Source organism: Callionymus lyra, chromosome 1 (genome assembly GCF_982586985.1).
Source record: "Callionymus lyra chromosome 1, fCalLyr1.hap1.1, whole genome shotgun sequence".
In the NCBI taxonomy this organism is placed as follows: Eukaryota; Metazoa; Chordata; class Actinopteri; order Syngnathiformes; family Callionymidae; genus Callionymus; species Callionymus lyra.
In genome coordinates, this window is record NC_141818.1 from 3,645,166 (window position 1) to 3,660,810 (window position 15,645).

Genomic DNA, 15,645 nt, shown 5'->3' on the forward strand with positions numbered 1-15,645 from the left:
CCATCTCCAAGTGACTCATTGTATAAACAAAGCGAGGGGTGATTACAACTGGCTGGAGGAAGAGTGAGGCCATTGTTACATCATAATGGACTCTCGTAACCTCTCGTTTGCCCAGATTTCAGACAAAATTTATAAAGTAATAAGTTGAAAACATGGTCATGATGAGGGAATTACTGCATCTTGGAGATGAATACTTCAACGTTTGAAACATGTGAGTGAGTCAGGAGAGTAAGGGTTTTACATTAGTTGACCTAATTCTCAATTTTTAATACCATCTAAGTTATTGAGGTTTAAGGATCGAGTCACTTCCGTGTGTTTATTGTGAAGGGTTCCCCCTTAACTTCCTGTTCGCGTGGTGTTCTCTGCTAGCTTGATGCCTCCCTCTCCACCGCCTTCTCTCCGCAAACATCTGCCCCTCCAAGATGGAGGCTCTAGGGGGGTACCCGACCAAGTCCTCCAGCCCCAGAGTCAAGAGACTGACGGTGCTCTTGAGCATGACGCTGGGGGTCGGGTGTCTGTTCCTGCTGCAGACCCAGCTGGTCAAGCCCAGGAAACCCGAAGACTTCTACTCGTTCGAGGTGAAGGACACCAAAGGGAGGACCGTGTCTCTGGAGAAGTACCGAGGAAAAGTAAGTCCACATCACCACTCGAGTCCCGCTCGAGGCGGTAGACGAGAATTCAACTAGCGTTGCTTTAAGAAAGTAAGTCAGTTGAGTTTTAAAAGTCGTAACAACGCACTGGTTTCTCCGCCAGGCTTCGCTGGTTGTCAACGTGGCGAGTCACTGCGAGCGGACGGAGTTGAACTACAGGTCTCTGCAGGAGCTCCACCGGGAGCTCGGCACGTCCCACTTCAACGTCCTCGCCTTCCCCTGCGGACAGTTCGGCGACACCGAGCCCGGGACCGGTCGAGACGCCGAGAGCTTCGCCAAGTCCAGCTTCGGCGTCACGTTCCCTTTCTTCGGGAAGATCCGGATCATGGGCTCGGAGGCGGATCCAGCCTTCAGGTTCCTCACAGGTACCGAGGGGTTTCTTTTTTTTTAAGTCACACCAGTTAAACACTCTCAAGTGGTCGAAAATACTCAGGAAAGAACTGAAATTATTTACAATAATCCAACAGGTTTACTTGGATCTCAAAAAAATCCCTAAACAAAAAATGAAAACTAATTTATAAACAAAGAATATTCTCTGAAACTGACTGAAGGTAAAAACTCACTTAACACAAGAACACATCGCTACACGCAAAAACAAGGCAGTAGAAAAGTAATTAATACACGCATATATGTATACATATATATCATTTTATTTTAATTTTATTATTGTCATTGCAACAATTACAACGATATTAAAAAATTGAGAAGAAATACAAATGACGATTATTATTAAACTGCACACAACAGTGATTAAAAACTGCATTTATAAATAAATCAATAAGAAAAACAGTCCACACAATCCAAATACTGCAGTAAAACACACGCATATCACCCTTTATTCTGTCCTATTATTATATTATATTGCACGGTGCAACTGTATAATCTTGTGTTAAGAGATTTTACCACAATATTATACAGTTTTGTGGCTGACGGTTGCTCAGATGTTTTTGTCTTCATCTTCGTCTAAAAAAGACTCAATTAAAAACTTCTTGTATTGAAATAAATATGTATTTTAACGTTTTTTTTTGTGGTGCAAGATCCCTTTTGATATTTAGTGACATCTTTGGGCAAACTAACCCTTTAAAAGATCATTTTAAAACAATGACAAACAAGTCACTTATTATAAAAGATGCTACAGACACATGTCGATGTCCCGTCACAACAAGAACAAGTAACAAAAAACTTAATAGCAAGTATTTTTTAAGGCATGGCAAAGTGAATAAGCAATGCTTTTGTTTTTTAATAATCAACTCATTAAACACAAGAATCTGTTTCTTGATGTGAAAAACAAGTCACTTGAAGAAGTAACTTAACAATAGAACAAGTCTCTACAATAACAAGTCCTTTTTAAACAAAAATCTTTAAGTAAATTACAGGCACTAAATCGACACGAGCTGCCTTATGCAGTAACAATAGTTTAAAAGGATGACAACCAAGTCAGTATCATCAATAAACATGTGACATGTAAGTCCCGTAAAAACAGGAACAAGTCACCAAACAAAAATTCAATCAACACAAGTCAGTCCATTTAAAATTCCATAAAAACCCAAGTTTCTACAGCTCCCGCAAAGCTTTGCCGCCCAGCCAACCAATCACAGATGTCAGTTAGCAATTTCAATGTAGAATTTAAATACACTATTGTAGCAAACAATCAGCATTCACGATACAGAGCGGTGTCGAGAAAGGCATCATGGGAGTTAACTTTACTTTTGTTGGCATCACCATGTACGACGGGTGCAATAGTTAGTGCCTCCTAAAAAATAGTTACTTGTAAACAATGAGAGAGAGGTTTGCCCTTGTTGACTGTTGACTGTTGACTGTTTACAAGTAAGTATTAGACAAAACCACAGTAGAATGGCAAACAAATAAAATAATATTCACGTTAAAATGGAAATAATATAATTTTATATAAACTTTTTATTGTACTCATTAGTATGTATCTTTTTGCATTATTTTCATTGAAATATTTAGACTAAAAAATGTGTTTTAAGACCCGCCCACTGAAAAAAAGGGAGTTTTTCTGGAGATTCATTCAAAATGTTTACCATAACCTCGGCTGTGATTCGTCAATGATAGAGGTTTGTCACCACCCATTATCAATCCCAGAAGTCATCATATCCACGTGACTCATTGTATAAACAAAGCGAGGGGTGATTACAACTGGCTGGAGGAGGAGTGAGGCCATTATTACATCATAATGGAGTCTCGTAACCTCTCGTTTGCCCAGATTTCAGACAAACTTTATAAAGTCTCCTAAAAAATTGTTACTTGTAAACAATGACACAGAGCTTTGCCCTTGTTGACCGCTACTTGAAACGGTACATTTGAATACCTACTGACCGCAGATGTGGCACGAGATTACCCGAATGTCAAAAAAAAGACACTTGATACATGAGAGCGAGTCGATAAATAATAATAATAATAAAGTCGGGCCTCAAAACATCTAGGATTAGCCAACAACAGATTACTGAATACAGTATTGGGTCTCTCAACAACAACAATGCATTCCATTATTCAAGAACAACCCATGAGTCTTTTAACTCAGTAAAATGAGACACTTATCACAAGATACGTCGTTTCCAAACCTCAACACGTCACTAGTGCAGGACTGTGATTGGCCGATCGTGATGCTAGTATGACAATGGCAATGCTCAGGATCCACTATTGAATTTTTTATTTTTGTTTGTCTATCTGATTAACAGGCTAACATTTCCTTCCACCCTCCAGATTCCGTGCAGAAAATTCCCAAGTGGAACTTCTGGAAGTTCCTGGTTAACCCCGAGGGCAAGGTGGTCCGGTTCTGGCGGACGGACGAGCCCATGGAGAGCGTTCGCCAAGAAGCCACCGCCCTTGTACGGGACATCATCCTGAAAAAGCGCGGGGAGCTTTGATGAGCGAGAACTCTCTTAGCCTGGCAGGGATCACCTGACGGAACTATCTCTCGCGGACAGGAAGCTGAAGATGACTTTTCTCTTGACGGGGATGTTAGTGACACTGCAGGCGTGACGCTGCTGAAAAACCTCTCTTCTCCTAAATGACCACTTAAGGAATACTTTTTTTGTATTTGACCTCAACTGCGCTTCTGCCTACATTAAAATCAGTTTCTTCCAATGACGCAAAAACAAATGTACACTTAAATTGTCTTTTTGTTGTGGTTGTTTCCTTCATTTATTTACGATTTTGTCATCGAATTAGTTGTTTTTATTATGAAATATTTAACGTTTTTTGTTAAATAACCTGCAAATTAGAAAGATTCCAACGTTCAAAGCTATTTTAAAGCAGGATTTTACTTTTAAGGACGTAAAAATGTATCCAGTTTATTGCGACTATTGTGGACGCAGACTAAGTCGGGGGCTGAGGGGCAGCAGCAGGTAAGCTGGTACACACAGAGTCCACCAGCTAACAAGACACTGCCTCCCAGCCGACGACAACACAATCATCACCGAGGACTCACAACTTCTAGGTTTAAAGTTTCGACAAAATAAAATGTGACGAGGAAAGGAGACTTTTTGGACAGCAGAGCAGTGTGAGCTGGCAGCAGACACGACAGCTAACATTACACTGCCACCCAACCAGTCCCAGATTGTGTTTAAACCCAGGGAAAATGACGACAGATAGTTCAATATAAGTCCAAAAATAAAGATTAATCTTTTTTTTAAACAGAAATATACAATCCAGAATATTAATTGATAGTTATGATGACATATTTCTATTGTAACTATAACATTACTAAACATTATTATTCATGAATACATCTTGAAACGTTCGGGAAATAATGCAATTTTGACTCCTTTAAGAAACATCTTTAGACGTTTTTATTTGTTCAGGCTTTTCCTTGATTTTCTGGAACTCCTGTTGTGTTATCAGTTTTATCTTGACCTTTAAAGTATATACTTTATTGAATATTGTTTTATTGTTTAAGCGTTTTGTGACCCTGGTCTGGAAAAGCGCTATATAAATAAAAATTACTTACTATAAGGCGTTAGTTTTATTCGCCACTAGATGGTGCTGTTTAGTAACGACACTAGGCCCTAAGCACAATAAACGCAGATTTTATTAACAATATTACTGCATGTGTTACCCTTTAATCATTTTTATTTTTACACTCTAGACGATTTAATATCATCCGATTAATTACCATATTTTTTCTTCAATTTTAAACTTTTATTCTTCGCTGTTGACAATTAAAAGTTACTTTACATTTTTTTAAAAAAGAGAAACTTGGGTATTTTGCTAATGATTTGGTTTTTAATTTAAATAGCATATACGTTTCGAAATCTACACTTTTCAAGGGTTCTTTTGATTTATTTATCCATATTTACCAACAAAAATACTTTCGATCAACATAGAAAAGGTTTCCTACCTTAAAGTACCGATGAGTTCTTTTTCCAGGAAACTCGTCCATGGCTCTGTGAGGTGAGGTTGTGTTAATAATTGCACACCTATACTGTTCTTAATCTATATAATTAACCCTGTGATGTTAAATCCTATATGGCAAAGGCTCAGCTGTTTAAGATGGTTGCCATGGTAACACCAGCAGCAGGTCATTACCGAGCTATATTATTAAAATATCATATTCTAGTTATTTCTCACCCTCTGATTAGATCCTCCAGGGTTCCAGATCCCCAGCAGGTACAGAAGCCCCTCTGGTGGTCCTGCTGGCCGGACCCTCCTGCCTGCTGCACCTGTTGTGGCTCCAGGTCGGACCCCACGTCCTAAAATAGTCCCCCCAGGCGGACCCAGACGCGGGAAGCACCTTGATCTCGCGTCTGCCATTGGCGGCTGCGTGTGTTTTGTTTTTTTTAATGGGTCACCGGGAAACCTTGCGCGTCCCGTCGGTCACTAATGGAGACAAATGGACTCACAATGATGCAGGTGATTCATTTGTAGGAATCGACCCAACAGGCTTTCACCCTCGACATTAAGAACAGCGTAAACATTATACAGTTTATACATATTTATTTATTTTTAACGTCAAAAAACCAGGCTTATTCAGATACATTAAAAAATAAAACTGATTTTGAAAGTTTATAAAATCACAAAGTTCTCCTGAAATATATCAATGTTTTTTTTTTAATAACTTATATCATTATAAAACCATCCAGTGGTTTAAACTAATAATATTTTATTAGTAATATTACTAAATAGGTTGTGGAATTTAAAATACAGATATATATATTATTTGTCATTCGTATGTTTTAAATAAAATGTAAAACGTAAGGCACATGATTAACATTCATATTGATTGACTTTTGAGATTAAATCTATGTTATGAATTCGTGATGCCAGGTCTTCCGTGGCGGTAAATAGTGAGAAAAGCGCGAGCGAGCGCACGTTCCCGCCACCTGTCACCTCCATCTGCGCCCGGAGCGCCTGCAGTCGCGCCACAGGTGCGCGCTCACTCGCGGTGACACACGCACGCACGCACGCATACTTGCTCCTGTGCATTGACGATAAATCTTAATATAAATACTAACAAAAACAATAAGAAGAAAAAGGATGGCGATAAAAATAAAAACGTTGTTATTATAATTATTGTTATTGTACGTGTTAACAATAGTAACAATAATTGTTATATAATAACATGCAAACATAAATAATAGAACTCTAATGTGATAAATAAAAAATAAAAATGATTGAAGGATCGAGACCTGTACTCTGTTGAACACCAATATTCAAAGGGACTGTGTACATTTTGTAATGCAGAATGACATAAAATAATGCTATTTTGTTTATTGTATTCTTCATTTATAGTTGACCATTTTTTAAAATTATTATTACGAATCAGAAGTCACAAAATAGAAATACACGACGCAGTTCAAGATTTTTTTTAAATAATTTTAACAAATAAAATCATCGTATAAAATTGCGAATATTACGTATAAATAGTAATAAATACTTGTATATATTTATTTTTATGCATATTTTGCAAACTGTTTGGGTCTATGTGAGTCCTGCAAAGGTATGGATGACGTAAAGTTCATCATTAGTTGTCAAGTATTATTTAATAAATCCATTTAAACATGGTGGTGAGTACTGAACGTCAAATCACACAAAGAAACGCATGATTTTATTATTGTTTTTCATTGTATTACATCGCAAATGTACTTTAAAACCAACTATTGTTAATAATAATAATAATAATAATAATAATAATAACAATAACAATAATAATAATAATAATAACGATAATAATAATAATAATAATAATAATAATAATAATAATAATAATAATAATAATAATAATAATAATAATACATTAAGACGTGTTGTTGTCGTGAATTAACTTAATTATAGAACTCAATATATTGAGTACAATGATCGAGACAAGCGTGTCAACATGACATTAAATGGTTTTGGACTAAATCCATGTTCAAAGCGAGCCAGACAATGAGAGGCAAACAAGCAGCAGGACGTCTGGCTGACTTGTTGGCTTAAAGCCCTCACACCTCTTTAACTCCCTCTGTCATTACAATTAAACAGTCTCTGGTTCTTCCCGCGGGACTCGAGCTGGTTCGCTCCCTCCCTGCAGGTTTGTCTCCTGGTCTCCTTAGAAACTCTTTGTGTGCGCGTGTGTGTGTGTGTGTGTGTGTTTTCTCTCGACCCCCTCCGCGGGTCGGCGGTAGCTTAACCGGTCAAATGTGTCCTGGGCAGCTCGAACAAAGCTGGACTCTCTCTGGTCAATGACCAACATGTGTTCGCAGGGAAAGTGGCTGCAGGCGAGAGCGTCCAGGAGGGGGGTCGAGGAGGGGGGACCAGGACCAGGGCTGGACCTCACATCAGGGAACTTGGACATACGATTTGGCTATAATTGGAAAGATTAAAATAGAAAAAAAGCCAAAAAGAAGGGGAAATATAAGGTTGTTATGTAATAATAGTAATTTATTAGTCAAATAAAAAAGTGAAACTAAAACGTAATATAAAGGAAAACCGTCCATTTAATAAAAATAAAAAAAGTGAGTAGGAAAAATATAATAATTTAACAATTTAACAGTTAAAATAAACTAAAAATGTTTTATTAATAATTAATAAAACATTTAAAATTGAATTATTGATGTAGGGGATTGAATTTAAAAGCAAAATGATGTATTGAAATTTAAGTAAATTAATAATAAATAATGCATATGCGTCAAAAACGAAAATGATTATTGTGATAATACTTTAATTCTTCTACTATTGATCAATTACATTACTAAGGCAAAATAAATGTTTTAATGGGGACATATTTGAGTATTTGTTTTAGGTTCAAAAAGATATTCAATAAACATAATTGACATTTTAAAAAAGCCAAAAAGAAGTGAAAATATAAGGTTGTTATGACATTATAGTAATTTATTAGTAATATAAAAAACTAAAACTAAAACGTAATTAAAGGAAAACATTCCATTTAATAAAAATAAAAAAAGCGAGTAGGAAAAATATAATAATTTAACAATTTAACAGTTAAAATAAACTAAAAATGTTTTATTAATAATTAATAAAACATTTAAAATTGAATTATTGATGTAGGGGATTTAATTTAAAAGCAAAATGATGTATTGAAATTAAAGTAAATTAATAATAAATAATGCATATGCTTCAAAAACGAAAATGATTATTGTGATAATACTTTAATTCTTCTACTATTGATCAATTACATTACTAAGGCAAAATAAATGTTTTAATGGGGACATATTTGAGGATTTGTTTTAGGTTCAAAAAGATATTTAATAAACATAATTGACATTTTAAAAAAGCCAAAAAGAAGTGAAAATATAAGGTTGTTATGACATTATAGTCATTTATTAGTAAAATTAAAAACTAAAACTAAAACGTAATTAAAGGAAAACCGTCCATTTAATTAAAAAAAAAAGCGAATAGGAAAAATATAATAATTTAACAATTTAACAGTAAAAATAAATTAATATTGCTTTTTTAATAATTCATAGAAATTGAATAATTGAATTATTGAAGTAGGGGATTTAATGTAAAAGCTAAATGATGTATTGAAATTAAAGTAAATTAATCATAAATAATGCATATGCTTCAAAAACGAAAATGATTATTGTGATAATACTTTAATTCTTCTACTATTGATAAATTACGTTACTAAGGAAAACATTTTTTTTTAATGGGGTTATATTTGAAGATTTTTTTGTGGTTCAAAAATGTATTTAATAAACATAATTGAATTGTTTTTAAAAGCCATTATATGATAAAAACAGAGGCCAATTAATACTTAATAACGTAAGTTAAACATATATTTAAAACATTTCCACATAATAAGCGAATTTTCATGGTGAGTGAATGCACGGACATAATTTTATCTTATATATATTCCCTTTTTTTTTATTGTCAACAGCATAAGTTATACTCAAACATTTTATTTTATTTTAAGTTTTTACTTATTTTATTGTGGTGTTTCATTAAACTCAAGCTGACGTACTACAGTGATGATGCTTCTGTCATGAAGTCAATGCACCTCAGATCTGAGGAGTTGAAACAGGTGTGACCTGAGGTTCAAAACACATTCTCCTCAGGAACAGACTCCTGGCACACACAGCCTTTGCAGCTTAAAGGCCTCCAGCAGCAGGTCGGGGGGGAAACGTTGGTCTCACACTTCAGTCCATCTGTGGAACAAACCTCCTTCAAGATCCTGGAGTGGCGATGATGCTATCGAAGTGTTTATACAGATGCTTGAAAATAGGAGCCATATCACAGCTTGTGAGTCTCTGCTGGTGACATGTTTTTTTTGAAGTACTGAGAGACGTTTTCCTGAAGATAAAGCAAGAAATTTTCTCTCGTTTAAATATAATAAATAAATGTAAGTATGTGGCAACAGTGCTCCAGGTTTAATGACAACACAGTTGCACTGTCCTAACACTGGGGGGCGCCAAAACAAATCAGTTTAATCTCATTTACTGCTACTTTAATAATGTATATTTCAAGAGCTTTTACTTTTGTTTTCTAGTGATGAATACTTGGATTTTAAGCTATAGATTTTATATATCCTTGAATTGCAAGTTAGTACATGGATGCTAGCCTCCAGTTGACCCTAGTAACGCTTGTTGCTCTCCCTCCCATTATTGGATACGTCTTATACACGACCTGTGAGTGAAAAATCCATCTTACTATAACCCTGATGGTGTCTTATAGAGTTTGTGCTTTACTTGTTACAAGTAGTTTATAGACGAGCTTCTTGACGATTCAGAAGCTAATGGTACTTCGAGAGAGAAAATCAGGAGTTTTTTATTTCAAAATAAAACATTTTTCAGGTAGTTATAATCAATAGAAAATTGTTGTTTTTTTTCTTTCTGTAGAGCCTGGAAAATTATGCCTCAGGGACCAGTACTGGTCCCTGGACCAAGGGTTACTACTGGATTATATGTACTTATATTTGATCAGTATGATATGCATCTGGCCCTTTGACTGTATTTATGTGGCCTTATTTAAATAAATGATCGAATGTGGAATCATAGTGATTTTTTTTTCAAGTTAATTAATTAGTTACTTATCTCTAAATATAGAGAGTATTTATTTGTAATTTCTGTGATTCTTAAAAAAGGATTTGGGTAAATATATAAACATATTTGGGGGAAGAAGTGTTTTTATTTCAAAATAAAAGTTACAACAATAATAAAACATAAATAACTTAGTTTATTTTGCTTGATTTTGATTTTATACTTTTCTCACCTTTATTTTTTCTGAATGGCCCCTAATGACACCGAGTGTATAAAAATGTGGCCCCTAAAAAAAGTAATTGACCAACACTGGTATAAAACCAGTACTAGTTGAATACAACTAGTTGTTGGTGTAAAGGGTGAGGATTTTTTTAATGATAGTAGCTGTAGTTGTGTTAGATTTAAAAAACAAATGTATTTGACCCTGAACTCCTGAAGGTCAAGGGTAATTCATCAGATGGGTGGGATTGAAAAAAACCAAGAACCAGGACGAACAAGGATGTCGTCCATCATGACTAAGAGTGAGGGACCCAGAGTGAAGGAAGTACCTGTTGCTTACCGAGGGTCACGGGTTCAGAGCGATGTCCCTCCTCAAACAGTTTCATCTGTTGACATAGCCTCTTAATCCCTCTTTTCCCCACAAAATAAAATGTCTCCGTGGTCTGAGGTAACTTTCAATACTTTTATTTACAAAGAAGTTAATCATTGGCATGTGGAAACAGCTCATATTGACACGGACATGTCATCGTTTGGCAATAGAAGTTTTGATTGGAGGCATGTAAACACAAACACGGACGTAAACAAAAGCTCCGGCAGTGTTGCTTCCTTCGCTGGACACCAGCCATGAGTGATCAGCTCACATGCTACCTGAGGAAGACATCATGTAATCATTTACTGATATGGCCACAGATTATAAGTTAAGCATTAGTCGCCCACCCACACGTTGTCCTCGTCTCAACACAACCGAAGGCCCCCCCTCGGGGGGGACACACATCACATAAGTCTTTCAGAATGGGGGTCTCAGCTCTGGTTGGGGACCCAGCGGAACCTGTAGCCCCCCTGTTGAGTGCTGGAGGTGAACACGTGGCCGTGAGGGAACACTTTAGTCCTGATGGTGCCGTGTTCTCTGATGGACGTTCGGAAAGAGGACGCGCCTTCCGTGGCGGCGTCTCCTTCCGTCCTCGGGCCGCCCACCTTCCCGACGCAGGTCTGCAGGCCGGAGAAGGACCCGAACATGCGAACGCTCTCGGGCTCCGGCTCCGGGGTCTTTCCACCGGACGCGCCGTGAAGGACGGCGTTGCAGCGAGTGCTGATGTCCCTCAACATGTCCTCCACGTCGCGGGTCTCTGGTTCACATCCCTCGCCGACGCGACGCCGCTTGCATGGACTCGTTTGTTCCGACTCTCTGGACGACATCAGCCTCTGAGATAAGAATAAGAAGGTCAACGTTAGGTTAAAGGGATTTGTGATCCAACCAATCATCCATCAAGCTAGTTTATTAGAAGTCATAAGCATCCATCCATCCATCCATCCATCCATCCATCCATCCATCCATCCATCCATCCATCCATCCATCCATCCATCCATCCATCCATCCACCCATCCATCCATCCATCCATCCATCCATCCATCCATCCATCCATCCATCCATCCATCCATCCATCCATCCATCCATCCATCCATCCATCCATCCATCCATCCATCCATCCATCCATCCATCCATCCATCCATCCAACTACCCTACCCTCCTTCCATCCCTCATCAATTCATCCAAACAACCCTTCACCATATATATAATACTCTATCCTCTCCTCCTTCCATATATAATCCATCCAGTCATCCATTCATCAACCCATTCATTAAAACCAATCATCCCTCACTCTATCCTCTCCTCCTTCCACCCATTGTCCATCAATTTACCCATTCCTCCCTCCATCTATTTATTCACCCATCCACCCTTCTTTCCATCCACCCTTCACTCTATCACTAACTCCTTTAATCAATCAATTCACCCATTCCCCCCTCGGACCATCTATCCACCCATCTTTAATTATATCATCCATCCATCCATCCATTCATCTGTCCATTGAACCACCCATGTCTCCCTCAACCATCCATCCATCTTTCCCTCTATCCTCTCCTCCTCCCAGTCCCAATCAATTGATTTGTCCATCCAACAATTTACCCACTACTCCCTCCATTCATCTAATCACCCCTCCTTACATCCACCCATCCTTCATTCTATCATCTCATCCTGCCATCCATAATCCAATCGTCTGTCCATCAGACTACATTCTCCCTCATCCATCCATCCATCCATCTATCTATCCAATCATATAACAATCCATTTTTCACTCTATCATCTCCTCCTTTGATCCATTGTCCCTTCACTGGTCTGTCCATCAATCCAACCCTTCCTCCATCCATCTATCCATCCGCATTAACGTTTCCCTCCATCTATCCATATCATTTTTTACAAGACAATCCTTCTTTTCATCCTTTATACAACTATTGATCCTTTCATTCATACATTCATCCAACCATTCACCAACCCTAGCGATCCTGTCGACCACCCAGTGGTCTCTCCTTCTACTCATAGAATGCACCCATCCGCTGTTCTTCCCATTTTCATTCACTAATACATCTTTTGATTTTTAAATATCCATCAGTTTTCAACTCACCTCTAGTACAGAGGCCAGGTGTTTGGCTCTGCAGGCCAGCTGCCTCAGGTGATCGTTTCTCTCCTGAAGAGAATCGATCTCCTCCTGTCTTTGGTGCAGCGTCTCATGAAGCTGCAGAGGAGGAACAAAGATCTAAATTCAGAGTTTCATTTTTTTATACATTAATTGAAGTGAATTTTAATATTATCATCGTTGCTCATAATCACATGACGCACAGTTGCATATTTAACTCGCCTGTCAGTAACAGAACTATTTTAACGCCAATAACAGATTAAATTAATCTGGATTATGGCACAACATTCAGCCTGTATCTGGTCTTAAAGATTCATAATATTTACCTGTTGGTTGACGTGAAGGGAACTTTCTAATAGTTGGTTGTGGCAGTGGTTGATGGACTTCCACGATGTTTCATTATAGACGTGTTTGTTTTCAGCGTAAGAGTCACCGAGACTCTCCTCCGGACTGAAGAACCTCTGTGGGGTCAGGGGGGGAATGATGCAGCCCTCGAAGGGAACAAGAGCAGCTGGAGACAAGCTGTTCTCCAGCGTAGCCGGAGAATCTAAGAAAAAGAAAATGTTTCTTTTTAGAGGAGTAAAGTAAAGTAACAGGTATACATCTTGACACAGCGCATACCTCTACCAAGGAGCTTGTTTCCAATGACTTTTTAAAACGCATTAAACTATTGAATCAATAAAACATCCTATATGATTCGAAAATTTAGTGAACAAAATCCTGACAAGGAGTTGAACTTGAGCCTCATGTGTAATAACCCAAGAGACCAGCAGGTTATTATTTTACTTAAAAACTGAGGTATTTTTCTAAATAATTAGGCACTATAGTCTCATGGAAGTTGGTTTAAGTTTGCAATTTCATTGTTTCTTTATTATATCTTCTGGTTTTAATTTGAAGATTTGGCATGAGAGCAGCAGCATTTAGAAACCCTACATACAGTCAGTGAAAAATCCTTTTAAAATCCTGTATCCGGTAGAGTTGTCAAAAGTATCGAAAACTTCAAAAAGTATTAAAATATTCATCAATACTTCAGACCTCAAACTTGTTATCATGGTTGCAGTTTCTTTCTTTTCTGTTATTATTCTAAATATTTAACATGTGACTCTGATAATTATTACATGATGTAACAGGATATGTTATTTTTGTATTTTTCTTGTAAATATAATGATTGATTTTACATTTTTAATTTTAATGTAAATTGTATTGAGTATCGAACAGTATCCAGACAGTGATACGAATCTCCAAAATCTAAGCTCTAAATTCGGCAAATACAATTTTTGATTAGTTATTGTACATATTTATAAACACAGAAACAAATCAAAATATTGCTTCTCTCGTGGTATATAAGAATCATGCATCTTGTCTCTCACCTCCAATGAAGTCCATGACATAGTCTCCAAAGTCTTGATCATCAACCCCAGAATCATTCACCTGCAGGAAAAAAAACAAAAAAAATCATCAATAACTTGTGTTTTATAAGCGACTAGTCTCTTCTCTTATTATATACCTGGCAATCCCACCATGACCAAGAGCTGCATTGTGGTTCTAAGGCAGTGTTCATTGTCACAAGCTGTGTGTTCAAAAGCCCCTGTTTCTGAAAAAGTCAGGAGCCAAGTAGTCTGCCTGCAGTGAGTAAACTAAAGGATGCCATTCGCGGAGGATTCCAGCGCATCGTGTCAAACATTAACCGGATTCAAATTTACTAAGCCATTCCCATTTTCTTCTGTCAAGTTTTAAACTACGGATTCCAATTCAAATCACAACATTCAACATTTTGGAATTGGACACGTTCGCGTGTTTCTTTTAATGTAAATTGTGATAAAGTTTTGATCTTTACCTGCGATTCAAGCGAGTCTCTCTCCATGTGCGCCGCATTTCCAAACGCCGCTGATGAAAAAGCTGCAATAAAATAAACGTCATAAGTTAGTATCTATAGCGTTAAAAAAAAAAAAAAAGAGAGAAAAATGAAGTGTGCCCTTCACTGGGGTCACAGGTTCTCACCTTGCTCAATGATGCATGGCAGCTCCACATACACAGTGACAGGACTGCTGCTTCTTGGTACCTGCTTTGTTAAAAAAAAAATGATTTAAAACAAATTATATAGTAGGTTTTAAACAAATAATCACAATCATACCATGTTGTCTGATGCTGTGACTTCCTTGACTGGTCATGAAAATCCAAACACCTGTCTTCCTTTTTTTTTTGTTGCCCTCTTTTAAAAAAAAAGGTGGTTTCTGGCGCAGATATAGTCCACATTCTCCCGGTTTGTTCCTCTGTGTGGCGCGGAACTCCTGGTCCTGGTCCAATCAAAATGCACTCCTTGCCTCCGTCTCCAGGGAATGACAGCGTCCTGGGAGATTAAATTTTGGTGGAGATTAACTGTTTTTTTTTTTTGTGGCGCCTTTACGCGTGCGGATAAATACCCCGCCATGACTCCACCGCTGTCCCCCCACTTAACACACCTTCTGTCTCTCAACCTTGACAGATCGGTCAGTAAAAAACCAGTGTGTCTTTTAACGTGAAACAAAAAAACTTAATAATGGTGTTTAATATCCATTATTGCATTTGTGTCCACGTATTAAATTGGATCATTGCGCTCAGAGAATTCCGTGCGTAAAGGTGCGTAAATAAGGTCAAGGCCATCCATCCCCCCCCAAACACCGAGCAGAGTGGAAAAGGAAAAGGGGTAATAACAACAGACAGGTGGGTAAACACGCATGACGAATGCCCCTCATCCGTCAACAAACACGAGTGGGTCTGGTCGGGCCCTCAACGCTGGGCGCACCTGTGTGGTCGAGACCGTGTCAGCAGGTCGAGCTGCCACGCGTAATGGATCATCAGATAACAACGAGCCCTGAGTGG

At 37.7% G+C, this 15,645-nt stretch overlaps 2 protein-coding genes across 2 annotated transcripts; one reads left to right on the top strand and one right to left on the bottom strand.

The window, feature by feature from the left end:
- The first annotated feature begins 401 nt into the window (after nucleotides 1-401).
- Nucleotides 402-3,745, top strand: gpx8 (glutathione peroxidase 8 (putative)). The gene is made up of 3 exons (XM_087788501.1): nucleotides 402-629; nucleotides 754-1,015; nucleotides 3,378-3,745. The coding sequence occupies exons 1-3, from the start codon at nucleotides 423-425 to the stop codon at nucleotides 3,539-3,541; spliced, it is 633 nt and encodes a 210-aa protein (XP_087644627.1). The 5' UTR covers nucleotides 402-422; the 3' UTR covers nucleotides 3,542-3,745.
- A 7,365-nt stretch (nucleotides 3,746-11,110) lies between these two features.
- Nucleotides 11,111-15,039, bottom strand: mcidas (multiciliate differentiation and DNA synthesis associated cell cycle protein). The gene is given in 8 exon segments (XM_087788512.1): nucleotides 11,111-11,512; nucleotides 12,772-12,882; nucleotides 13,110-13,330; nucleotides 14,154-14,214; nucleotides 14,621-14,682; nucleotides 14,785-14,848; nucleotides 14,969-15,000; nucleotides 15,003-15,039. Coding segments are annotated over 8 exon segments (990 nt in total).
- Nucleotides 15,040-15,645: the final 606 nt, after the last annotated feature.

Coding starts and splice junctions, on each gene's coding strand:
- gpx8 (XM_087788501.1), top strand. CDS start 423: ATGGAGGCTCTAGGGGGGTACCCGACCAAGTCCTCCAGCCCCAGAGTC. Junction 630..753: donor TGGAGAAGTACCGAGGAAAA/GTAAGTCCACAT, acceptor TTTCTCCGCCAG/GCTTCGCTGGTTGTCAACGT. Junction 1,016..3,377: donor AGCCTTCAGGTTCCTCACAG/GTACCGAGGGGT, acceptor TCCACCCTCCAG/ATTCCGTGCAGAAAATTCCC.